Genomic DNA, 12,684 nt, shown 5'->3' with positions numbered 1-12,684 from the left:
TCTAAGCTGGAAAGTTCTGACATTTTGTGTTCTAAGTACCTTCCTAGCCCTGCCATTATGTGTTCTAAGCTATGTTCTAAGTATGTCTAAACTGGAAAGCTCTAACATTTTGTGTTCTAAGGATCCTTCCAGCACTGCCATTCTGTGTTCTAAGGACCTTTCCAGCTCTGACATTTTGGGTGCCAAGGACCCTTTCAGTTCTGTGTTCTAAAGCTTCTCTCAGCTCTAACATCCTTTGTTCTAGGGGCCCTTCCAGCTCTGAGATTTTGAGTTTTAAGGTCCCTCCCACTTGGCATGTTATGTCATAAGGACTCTTTTGGCTCTGACATTCTCAATCAATCAATCAGCGTTTATTAGATGCCTACTATGTGCCAAGCACTGTGCTGAGCTCTGGGGATGCAAAAAGAAACAAAAGGCATCCCCTGCCTTCAGGGAGCTTACCATCTGATGGGGGAGACAACATGCAAACAAGCACATGCAAAATGAGATATAGAAAAGAGAAATAGAAGATAATTAGCGGAGGGAAGACACTGGAATGAAGAGAAATTCTGGGTCCCACAAGAAAGGGGATTTTTATTGTTGTTGTTCAGTTTTGTCACTCATGTCTGACTCTTTGTGACCCTATTTGGGGTTTACTTAGCAAAGATACTAGAGTGGTTTGCCATTTCCTTCTCCAGCTTATTTTCCAGATAAGGAAATTGAAGCAAAGTTAAGTGACTCACCCAGGGTCACGCAGCTACTAAGTGTCTGAGATTGGATTTGAACTCAGGTCTTCCTCATTCCAGACCTGCTCTATCCACTGAGTCTAGATGCCCAGGAGATTTTTAGTTGGGACCTAAAAGAATCCAGGAAGGTCAGTAGTAGGAAAGGTAAAGGGAGAACATTTCAGACTTAGAGGTTTGAAGGATCTTTGATGTTTAAAAAGCTCTTCTTGCATACCCTGGTCTACCTCAGGGAGGTAGAGAGGACTGATTGAACTGGGCTTCTTTTTTGGTGGTAGGCAGCTGTTGTGGAACAAACTGGAAATGTTTTGTTTTGAAAATGTGAGGGAATTTCCAACTCCCTCTAGAGTAGTGATTCTTAATCTGGGGGCTATGTAATTTTTTTAATGTTTTGGTAACTATTTCAACATAGCTGATTTCTTTGTAATCCTAAGTATTTTATTTTATAACCAGTATTCTGAGATGTCCATAGACTCCCCCAAAATGCCTTAGGTGTCCACAACATAGAAAAGGCTAAAAACCTCTTTCTGAATCAGACTCAGACTATAGACAAGCAAAATCAAAGAGGAGAATTGCCTGTTTTGAAGGCATTTTTGAGACAAGTTAAGATTGTTTTCCTTGCCAGATTAAATTTGCCATTGTCAACTGGACTAGAACTGGCTTCTAACCTGGGAATGGTCAGAGAAGAACAAAGCAGGCCTCTGGGCAGGTGTGTCAGGGATTAAACAGAAGTTTAATTAATTTCAGAGCAAGGAAAATGCTTCCAAGTGGAAGTTCCCCATCCTGAGAATCGAGATCGAGAAGGAGAGCTTAACATGCTTGGGCAAAGACAGATCTTACATACATTAAAAAACCACATGACCACGACACAATTCTTTTTGGTGAGGCAATCAGGCTTACACAACTTTCCCAGGGTCACTTAGCTAGCAAGTGTCAAGTGTCTGAGGCCAGATTTGAACTCAGGTCCTCCTGACTCCAAAGTCTCTATCCACTGTACCACCTAGCTGCCCCAACACAATCATTCTTGCAGTTCCCACAGCAGGCTTATGTACGGACATTGCAAGCATTCCTGGTCCTGTGGGAACAGTTCTTAAGTTGATCCTCTTAAGTCTTGAGGGCTGTTGAACTTTTGTGATTATTCAGTGGGGTACAGAACCAAAGTTAATGTGGTAGGAACAGGAGTGCAGTCAGTTACAAGAAACAGATTGTGAGCATGTCAAAAGATGTTATGGATGACTCTCAGGTCCCTGGGAAATAGAGGGTATTCTAACAAATCTAAACAGTTATTGATTAATATGAAAATCATTAATCTCTCAGTGACCCAGTACCCCCTGGTACACTTTGCCAGATCATCCAGAGCACAGACGATTGTTGTTAGGACGAGCTCAGGGCACAGCCTGCTTGCTGGACCTTAGCTCTGGGAAACAGAGTGTCTCTAAATTTCTGGACAGCATCAAACCTCTCCTTGGGAGAAGGTGATCATGCTGTAGAGACAGCTAACATGTTGGTTCCTCACATGCTAGTCTGATTCACAGCCCTGGGAATTAAATTCATTAATAACTCAACAGGTATTTCTTAAGGACTTACTGTGAATAAAGCACTATGCTGTGTCCTGAGGATGTAAAAGGGAAAAAGGACGATTTCTGCCCTTGAGGAACATGTAAAGAGATACCTAAGTAAGATTTGAGGAGGGAGCTAGCATTAGCATCCAAGGGGACCAAGAAAGTCTTCCTGCATAGGATGAAACCTCAGATGAGTCTTGAAGGAAGCCAAGAGGTGGAAGGGAGAAGAGAGGACATTCTGGGCACAGTCTATGCAAAGGTGTGGAAGTGGAGAAATAGAAGAAGGTAGAATTCAGAGAAATAGTTCAGTTTAGCTGGAATATGGAGTGTATGAAGGGGAATAAGTAGATATCGATCCTGGAAAGGAAGGCTAAAGGTCATCTGTGAAGGTACTCTAACTCCCAAACCAAATAGTTTGTATGTTATTCCAGAAGCAATTGGGTGCTTCTGGAGATTTTTAATCAGGGTAGAGATATGGGCAGCTATGTGCTGCAGTGGACAGAAGAGCTGAGGTTAGAGTCAGGAAGACTCATCTTCCTGAGTTCAAATCTGCCCTCAGACACTTACTAGCTGTGTGACACTGGGCAAGTCACTTAACCCTGTTTGCCTCAGTTTCCTCATCTATAAAATGATCTGAAGAAGGCAATGGCTAATCACTACAGTGTCTTTGCCAAGAAAACCCCAAAAGGGGTCACAAAGAGTTTTACCCAACAGAACCGAAACAATGATGTGTTCAGACTTGTACTTAAGGGAAGTATTTTGGCAGGGAGGAATGGATTGGCCAGAGGAGACTGGAGGCAGAGAGATCAATTAGGAGGCTATTGCAGTAGCCATGGGGGAAGTGATGATAACAGCAGCAGCAACAGCAATAATAGCTAACACTTATTAGCACCTACTGTGTGTTGGACAGTATGCTAAGCTCTTTATAAATATTAAATCATTTATATGGTGAGAACTGAATGAGGGTGGTGGTCATGTGAATAGAGAGAAGATGGACATGAGAGATGTGGGATAAACTGGCTGGATGTGATGGTTGGGGCAGACTGAAGGAATGAAGAGTAGGGGTTGACTCTGAGCTTGTAAGCCTGAATGATTGGGAGTGTGATGGCTCCCATAACAGGAACAGGGAAGTTTGGAGGAGGGGAAGGAAGGCAGAAGGCAAGTTCCATTTTGGACAACGTTGAGTTTGAGATGCCTAGGGTACCTCCAGGGGGAGATGGTCAGCAAACAATCATCCCTGGGACTGGAATTCAGGAGATGATGCATTTGGGAAAATATAATCAAGAGATTAGGTAGGGGTGTCATCTGCTTGGAGATGTGAGTTACCTGTTCAGAACATCGGTGTTTTCTATCACTTCATTTTCATATGTTTCCTGGCTCTGGACTAAAGAGAAAGTCTACTTCCTTGCTTGTTTGCTTTAAGAAAGATGTCTTTCCCCCATTAGAATTTCTTGTACTCATGAATCACTGATAATGGGGTTGACTTCTCCTAATTACTTCTTACGTTTATTCCACATCAAGTTTCCTGGCTCAGTCAATGCTTTCATGTGCTGGCAAGCTTTCACCAAGGCATATTTATAGGTCTCATTAAATGAGGTCTCATTATAGGTCTCATTTCTAAATGATTAACCTTCCCAATATAGGTCTGAGTTGTGAATATACTAATTGTTCTTCCCCAAAGCAAGGAATGACCATTTGGGAACCTTCAATCCTTCTCTAAAAATGTGGCCTTTGGTCTTTTGGATCCTGAAAGATACTTCTTTTTGAGCTGGCTCAAACTTCCTCACTCTGAAGCTTAAGGCTTTTGTTATTTCTAAAAAGAGGTCATTAATAGGGCCAAGAGCTCTAATCATCACTGGGCAAACCCCTCTGACTCAAGATCAGGAAAGTCAAGAAAAAAACCAAACCCTTTGAGTTTCTTTGTTCTAAATGCAAACCTATCCCAGCCAGTTTGATCAATAGCCAACTGGTTGACTCTGGTAAACCCCAGAAACACTGTTAGGTAACCACAAAAATCCTACCGTCATGGAAATTCATTCATTCACTCTATAAGGAGTTATTAAATACCTACTATTAAATTGTAAGCTGCTTGTGGATAAGGCCTGTCTTTTGCCTCTTTTTTCATCCCTGGAACTCAGAATAATGCCTGGCATTATTGATGAATATTGATGAATTGATTGAATATTGATTCATAAGTAACTATGAGACTCAATTTTCAGTTTGTAGAACAGTGAGCATTTGATACCTAATATCACTAACTGGTTCCTCAAAAATATGATCTTACACAATACAGGGAACAATTTGTTATGATTTACAAATAATGTTTTGCAATATAATAGTAGAGTTTAGTTAGAATATATTAATTGAATTAATGCTACTATTAGGTGAAATGACATTGCTTCTCAGAACATTCTTATGGGGGTTATGCTCTGCCTATCTTTAGGGATTGTCCTGAGAAAAGGGCTTTCTAATCTCAAAGAGTTATGGAAATGTGAACCCTAGTTACTGTCATTACCATTATTATTATTAAGAGAGGAAAAATGATTATAATGGAAATACCACTGGATTGTGAGTCAGGAGCCCGGGATGTGAATTATTAGTACGACTCTGGGCAAATCATTTCCTCTTTCTGGGTCTTGGTTTCCTCATCTGTAAAATGGGAACGTGGACCAGAATCACTTTAAGGTCTTCTGCAGCTCAAATTTGGTTGATAGAGGATTTGTTCTGCCTCCCCTCCTCCCTCCCCCTGGTCATGTGTCATCAAGGCCAGCGTCATTCCTCTTTTTCTAGTAATTCATTGTTGTGATGGTAGTCAGGGAACTCTGGATGGGTTAAGAAGGGCCCAAGGGAAGTGTATTAGGTAATGCTCCCAGCTGCTTTGTGGCCAATTTAGTCCCGGGATGGTTTTACCGACATTCCTAGCCAGATGATTTCCATAAAAAGAGTTGGACTGAATAACGGCTAATGGCCTTTCTCCTTCCCCCCAGTTCCCGGGTCCTTATAGGGCTGCTTAAGAGGTACCTTGGGAGCTATCAAGGGCATCCCTCATTGCATAGCGGGAGCATTGGATTGTAGCCGAGATCCTCACCAATGGCTGAAGGCAGATCAGTTGTAGGACAGATGGGAGTATTTTTCACTTGGGGAATGTCATGGTGCAAGAAAGGTGGGTGGAGATGTGGGACCCCCAAGTATCTTAAACAGAGCAGGAGATATTTAGGCAGAGTGTAATGCTTACTAGGATATATTATATAATAAGTTAAATATAACAAGACTTAATATATGACACAACACAATACATTATATAATTATATCATATGGTTTTCATATATAATTAAGTATAATGATTATGATTATTAGTAATCATGATATATTAGTAGTAACAGTAGCAATCAGAGAAAGAACGTTGGTCCCTGACACCTATCTCTTTCTTCTATCTTTATAGGCATGGTAATTAAATGAATATATTTATCATATTATATTAGAATTCTAATAATAACTAATGTTATTAAAGGGCAGCTAGGTGGCACAGTGGATAGAGTGCCAGGCCTGGAGTCAGGAATATTCATCTTCCTGAGTCCAAACCTGACCTCTGACACTTACCAGCTGTGTGACCCTGGGCAAGTCACTTAACCATGTCTGCCTCAGTTTCCTCATCTGTCAAATGAGCTGGAGAAGGAAATGACAAACTACTCTAGTATCTTTGCCAAGAAAACCCCAAATGGGGTCACCAAGAGTCAGACACGACTGAAGTAACTGAACAAAAATATTATAAAGATGGAAATGGAGGTAGATGTTCAGAAGCTGTCTTCTTTGTCTTGACTCTGCTTTCCTTTTCCACTCAGCTCGCGTTGCTCTGAGCCCAAGGGATAACTACCCTCTTCTCCCAATGTCTTTAATACATAAATGATTCCCCCCCTTCCGGGTCCTTTCTATAAGTTCAGAGCAGAGACTGTTGAACTTTTGGGGTCCATGGCCAGCGGAAGGGCACGTTGGCTAGATTTCACAGGGCCATGAACTTGGATGGGAAAACAACTACATTCTAATTTTTGCTCATCTCCAATGGAAATTTAGTACATTTCCTTTAATAAAAAAAATCAAATCATTATTCTGAAAAGGGGTTCATGGGCTTAATGGGCCCATGACACACAGAAGAGATGGAGAACTCCTGGTGTGGAGGATTAGCTGATGTGGGCATTGTAGAGAGCTGTGGTGAGTGGGAAAGAGCCCTGGAACTGGCTTGGGTTCTGAAACTTCTCCTTATCTTCTGTGTGACCTTGGGAAAGTCACTTGCGTTTCTGGGTCTTAGTTTCCTCATGTGTAAGAAGAGAATAATAGTAATAATATGAAGGACTGTTTTCCTTTTATCTTCGTATTCCTAGCTCCCGGCATAATGTCTGGAGCGTAGTAAGCACTGTATAAAAGCTTGTTGAGGTAATTAAAGTATTTATCTCTCAGGGTTGCTATGAGGATCAAAGGAGATAAGGGGGTCACGTGCTCTGTACATACCAGTTATGGGGATGAAGATGATGATATCTATCAATGTATTATTGGTTCATTATGGGTTTTATGTCCTGGCTGAATGAGTAAGCAGAATCAGCTCATAGACTGGCCACTGCTGCAGCCCATTCCCAGAGCAGGATTGTCTTTTGGTCCCCCCTTCAACCACAGCCCCTGCTGCTTTAAGCAATGCAAGGCGCCTTTGCGTGAGTCACCTCATTCTTCAGTAACATCACCGAACCCTAGAACCGAGGAGCCAGAAAGAGGCGGGGGTGTTTAGCAGTTTAGAAGAGAGTCAACGAGTCTTTAACTGTTATCATTGTTTGCACCTCGGCATCTGGGTGGCACAGTGGAGAGAGTGCCAGGTCTGAAGTCAGGAAGATTTCTTGAGTTCAAATCTGTCCTCAGATACATACTAGCTGTATGACCCTGAACAAGTCACTTAACCCTGTCTCAGTTTCCTCATCTGTAAAAGAGGCTGGAGAAGGAAATGGCAAACCACTCCAGTATCCAGGAAGAACTATTAACCACAGGCACGATGAATAGAAATACAAGTCAGAAGAAAGACATGTCTGCCTTAAAGGAGCTTGCATCCTAACGGGGAAGACAGCCCAGAGGGGCAGAGATGAGTCCGCAGTGCAGCCTGGGGAGGAATGAAGGACTCAGCCAATCAGAGGGAGAGGCCACAGGAGCAGGATGGTATTTCCCAGTATTCCAGGGATGGAGTGTGCTTTCAGGGTGAAGAGGTTTTCTGGTGTGGCAGAGAAAGTCCTGTGGAGATGAATCAGTGTTAGAGAGACAGAATTGCTTTCCCCAGGACGCAGTCTGGCTCCTTCCTGGAGGCCTGGGAGTGTATTGCAAAAAGATACCTCTTTTCCAAACGGATCCGAGATAGCAGCTTTATAGCCTGAACCCCTGGAAACTCTCATGATCCAGTGTCCGGCTGGCTCTGCCCATTTAAGGTAAAATCCATGAGATCAATTCTAGACCTTGACTTAACAACAGCAGGAGAGAGATGAAAAGAATTTTTTTAAACCCCCAGGTCTTTTATTTCAACTCCCCCCCCCCCTGCCCCGGGAAATTCCATTTAGCCTAGTCTATTAAGGTCATAAATTTGTATCTTCACTTCTCATTGTAAGCTTCTGGTTTACCTTGGAGGTTGTGATACCTCAGAGGAAAGTCAGGAAATCCAGGGGTGCTGATGGTGTTCGCCTGATAACTTACCTCTATTGTGTGTCTGACCTCTTTTCCTTCCCTGGTGTCATTAAGAGAGAGTGTCTGGATACAATTGTAAAGTAGCTCAGTTTTGAATTTCCTGGTCTGGCTCAGCTGGTGCTCCAAATGCCAGGGTATTTAAACAAGGTGATTTCCTTCAACAGCTTAAGCATTTTTGATCTCAGAGAGGAAGCACAGAGTAAGAAACCTAAATGAATCTGAGAACATTCCATAAAGGCACAGAGGAAACATTGGAAAACCCAGTTTGCACCCAGATTCTTTCTAGTTTTTCCAAACGATGATTTATAGATGTTCAGATCTAGCCTAGCCAAGGGAAATCCTCAGTCATCTTGCCCAACCCACACCCCCAAGAGAAGCCTCCTACAGCACCACCTTTGCCTGAAGACCATAATAAGGTAGAAACCACAGTTTCCCCAGGCTGTTCATTTGGGATTGCTCTAATTAGAAGGATGTTTTTCTTGATATCAAGCCGAAATTTTCCTCTTTTCAACTTCCATGCATATGATTCATAGAATTAGAGAGTGCTTGATCTGAAAAAAAACCCTTAGAGATTATGGCACAGTGGGGAAAATGCTAGATTTCATTGTTAGAGGAGCTTGGTTCACATCTCACCTCTCCCACTTACAACTTGTAAGACTTTGAGCTACTTATTTAAACTCTCTGAACCTCAGTTTGCCAATCTGTAAAATAAAGGAATTAGACCAGCTGACCTCTAAGTTTCCTTATAACTCTTAATCTATGGTCTAGTCCAGCTCTTACAGAGGAGAAAACAGAATCAGTAAAAGGAAGTGATTTACCTAGGGTCACACAGCTAATTAGTGTCAATACTAGTACAGGAAACCAGATTTCTAGACTTTTAAGTCAGTGCTTTTTTTCAGTTGCTAGGCTATTGTCATGCCCGAGCCTGAGGTGATAAAGAACAGGCTGGGGTAGTGTCAGCTGAAGTGGAAAGGATGGTATGGAGACAAGAGATATTGGGAAAGTATAATTGGGAGGATTTAATTGGATATGGAAAGGGAAGAATCAAAGATTATGGTTCTGTTGGTGGGGTCTAGAGTGACTAGAAAGATGATGGTGGTACTTTTCTGTTTCACATAATTCAATTGGATAATTAAACAAAATAAAAATATTAAATATTTTGTTCCATTTTAAAAAGTTTTATTTCTTTTTAAAATTTTATTAATTTTATTTTTCAGTTTGCCAACTATTTATTTTCTTTCCCTCCCAATCTTTCCCCCAATTTAGAAAAAGAAAAAGAAAACCTTCCTAACAAACATGTGCCTCCAACTAAAACAAACTCCCACATTGGCCACATCCAAAAATTTTGTCTCGTTTTCCCATCCATTGCCTCTTGGTCAATAGCAGAGATCCTTAGACTCTAGAATCCATGGTTGATCATGTATTGATCAGAATTTTTTTTTTTTTGCTTTTTGGAGGGGGGAAGGTAGGGCAATTGGGTTTGTGACTTGCCCAAGGTCACACGACTAATTTTTTTTTTTTGTGTTGTGTCTGAGGCAGGATTTGAACTCAGGTCCTCTTGACTCCAGGGATGGTGCTCTATTCACTGTGCCACCTAGCCACCCCTTGATCAGAATTTTTAAGTCTTTCAAAGTAGTTTGTCTTTACAATATTATTGTTGTTGTAGATAAATTGTTCTTCTGATTCTGCTCTCCTCACTCTGCATCTGTTTATACAAGTCTTCCTAAGCTTCTCTAAACCCACCCCTTTCATTTTTTCTTACAGCACGATAATATTCTATCAATTCTCATATTATAATTTTTTAGCACTCCCCAGTGGATGGGCATTCCCTTAGCTCTCAGTTCTTTGTCACTACAATAAGAGTGGCTATACATTTCTTTGTGTATTATCTTTCTCTGATCTTTTTGGGGAGGGGGGCATGTATAGAGGCAATTTGTCCATTTTCTGACATCATTCCTTCAGATGATTTAGTGATCCCTGTCCTCCAAAGGCCTTAATTACCTACCTCTTGAGTGGAGACTGGCTAAGCCTGTATTTAAGCCCTTCCAATCTGAACCTTCACCCTTGGATTCCGAATTCCTCTTAGTAATATATCTCCAAGTACAACCACATCATGGTATTAAATGGGCATCAATCAACCTTGTTCCAGTGTTCCCACAGCTGCTTGAGATAGAGGGAAACATCTATGATCTGAAGTTCAGTGTTTACTTCTAGGTACCACATTTTAAGGGAAATAACTTGAAGGGTATCCAGCTGGAGCTGACATCTTCAAGACACTTGAAGAATAGATGAAGGAACTGGCATGTCCAGCCTTGAGCCGAACAGCCTCTATGTAAAGCACATAGTGACATTTAGGAGACAAATAGATGTCTTCAAATATCTCAAGGGTTGTCATGTGGAATTAATAAATGGATGGGTGGATGAAAACATATATTAAGCCCTTACTATGCACTAAGCACTATGAAAAGCATTGGCACAATAGTACAAATAGAGACAAAAGACCATCCCTGCTCTCAAAGAGCTTGTGTTCTAGTAGGAGGAGACAACAGGAGTAAGAGAGTGAGAGAGACAGACAGACAGAGACACAGAGAGAGAGACAGACAGAGAGAGGAGAGACAGAGAGAGATAGAGAGGGAGAGACAGACACAGAGAGAGACAGAGAGACAGAGACAGAGAATGAGAAGGGGAGGGGAGTAGATGGGAGTGGAGGGAGTAGAAGGGGAGGGGAGGAAAGAGGAAAGGAAAGGAGAAGAGGAGAGAAGGGAGGAGAAGAGACGAGAGGATGATTTCAGCTACAAATCAAATGGAAAAGCTCATTGTCCTTGGGGTAGCACAACACAGCAGATGGTGATTCATCTTCTTTAGTGTCTTTCTACTGATAAAATCATACAGTAGACACTTGACAGTGCCCAGGACTTAGGTCTACTTTTCTGGGTCTTCTATAATTGTGACTTTTGGGGAGGGGAGAGCTGTAGTGTCTGCAAAAGCTGTTGTTAGGTCACAACTTCACAATTTCTTATTCATCTCATCAATGAAATTGTACAGTATCTCTTCAAGGCATACACAGAGTTTTTGTTTCAGTTATTTTTGACTCTTCATGGCCCCATTTAGGGTTTTCTTGCAAAGTTATTACAGTGATTTGCCATTTCCTTCTCTAGCTCATTTTACAGATGAGGAAACTGAGGCAAACAAGGTTAAGTGACTTGCCCAGCATCATATAGCTAGTAAGCGTCTGAGGCCAGATTTGAATTCATGAAGATTAATCTTCCTTATTCCAAGCCCAACACTGCTTATCTGCCAGAAAATATAACAGATTGTTTATGTTGTTGACCCCAGGTAGGACATCTGCAGTTACAGTTTTCATATAGCATGCAATTTTGTGATCCACTTACCTATTACTTATTTCGGAATTGAGAAGAGAAGACTCATCACCTGTATTTTCCTAGGGGGAATAGTTATCTGGGGTGGGGACTGCTATTCCAAGGGCTCTTAGTGATGGCAGAAATGGTGGGCTCCTTCTTCAGGAGGATTGTTTCCCTCAATTTGGAAGGACACACACATTGAGTGTGTTCCAGTTTGTGAATAGATCAACATGGTAAAAGAAAGATGGTTCTCTTTAAAAGCCTCATGCCTCATGCTATTGGCCTCTACTTTGGGGAATAAGTGGCCCCACTTGCTGCCTGGAACACTGTCCCTAATGACGTAGTTGCCAAACGATATTGCTTGTGCATTTCTCATTTGTAGCGCTTAGAGGACTCTGCCTCCATGGGACCCTCTGCATCTGGCTGAAAATGTCTTGGATTTCTATCTAGGAAGAAGCTGCCATCACAGGATGAGGAGGTGGAGGAGCTCAAGGACCTGTCTCCAGCTCAGTCCCCCGTCGTTGCCTGGTCTGGACCATCCAGTCCCCAGGGCCAAGAGTGAGTCGGAAATTTCTTTAATATGAGTAACCAAAGCTAGCTTGGCATTTTGGTGGCTCTTTGGCTATAGGTCATCAATAATGGTGAGTCTTGAATATTTTTTTGGAAGGGGAGAAATTAGTTCATTTTGTAATGATGTTAAGCAACATATTTGAGTCTTACAGGGTTAAGTGTGAAAGGCAACATGCCATGGTTTCGTCAGATGACCTGAGTTCAAATCCTAGTTCTGCCACTTCAATGAATGACCGAAAGGCGTTGTTAAGTGCTTGCTGTGTGTTAGATGCTTACAACCTGTGTGACCTTAGGTAAATCATGGCATTTCTCTGGGCCTCAGTTTCCTCATCTGTAAAATAAAGGGATTGGACTAGAGCTAACCTCTTCCAACTCTATCTATGTTGCCTTTGCTCCTCTCTCATAGATGAAGTAGGGTGCTTCACACACGTCAGTATTTTGTGTTTCATTGTTAAAGTTTATATTCCTTTCCTCTTTCTCTTCCTTCCTTCCTCCTTCCTTCCTTCCTTCCTCCTTCCTTCCTTCCTTCCTCCTTCCTTTCTTCCTTCCTTCCTTCCTTCCTTCCTTCCTTTCTTCCTCCTTCCTTCCTTCCTTCCTTCCTTCCTTCCTTCCTTCCTTCCTTCCTTCCTTCCCTCCTTCTTTCCTTCCTCCTTCCTTCCTTCCTTTCTTTCCCTTCCTTCCTTTCCCTTTCTTCCTTCATCTGTCTATCATCTATCTATCTATCTATCTATCTATCTATCTATCTATCTATCTATC

At 41.9% G+C, this 12,684-nt stretch overlaps 1 protein-coding gene across 1 annotated transcript in view; it reads left to right on the top strand.

Moving 5' to 3' along the window:
• CNGB1 (cyclic nucleotide gated channel subunit beta 1) overlaps positions 1–12,684 on the top strand; it is a 77,580-nt gene that overhangs the window by 19,890 nt on the left and 45,006 nt on the right. The window contains exon 5 of the mRNA XM_069087590.1: positions 11,809–11,916. Coding sequence (XP_068943691.1) covers positions 11,809–11,916 — 108 coding nt within the window. The remainder of the gene's footprint in view (positions 1–11,808; positions 11,917–12,684) is intronic.

The sequence above is a fragment of the Petaurus breviceps genome, unplaced genomic scaffold (assembly GCF_028583685.1).
Source record: "Petaurus breviceps papuanus isolate PSGF00001 unplaced genomic scaffold, PetGlider_PUasm1.0 182, whole genome shotgun sequence".
NCBI lineage: Eukaryota > Metazoa > Chordata > Mammalia > Diprotodontia > Petauridae > Petaurus > Petaurus breviceps.
Note: the sequence above shows the minus strand (reverse complement) of the source record. Positions and strands in the feature narration are given on the sequence as shown.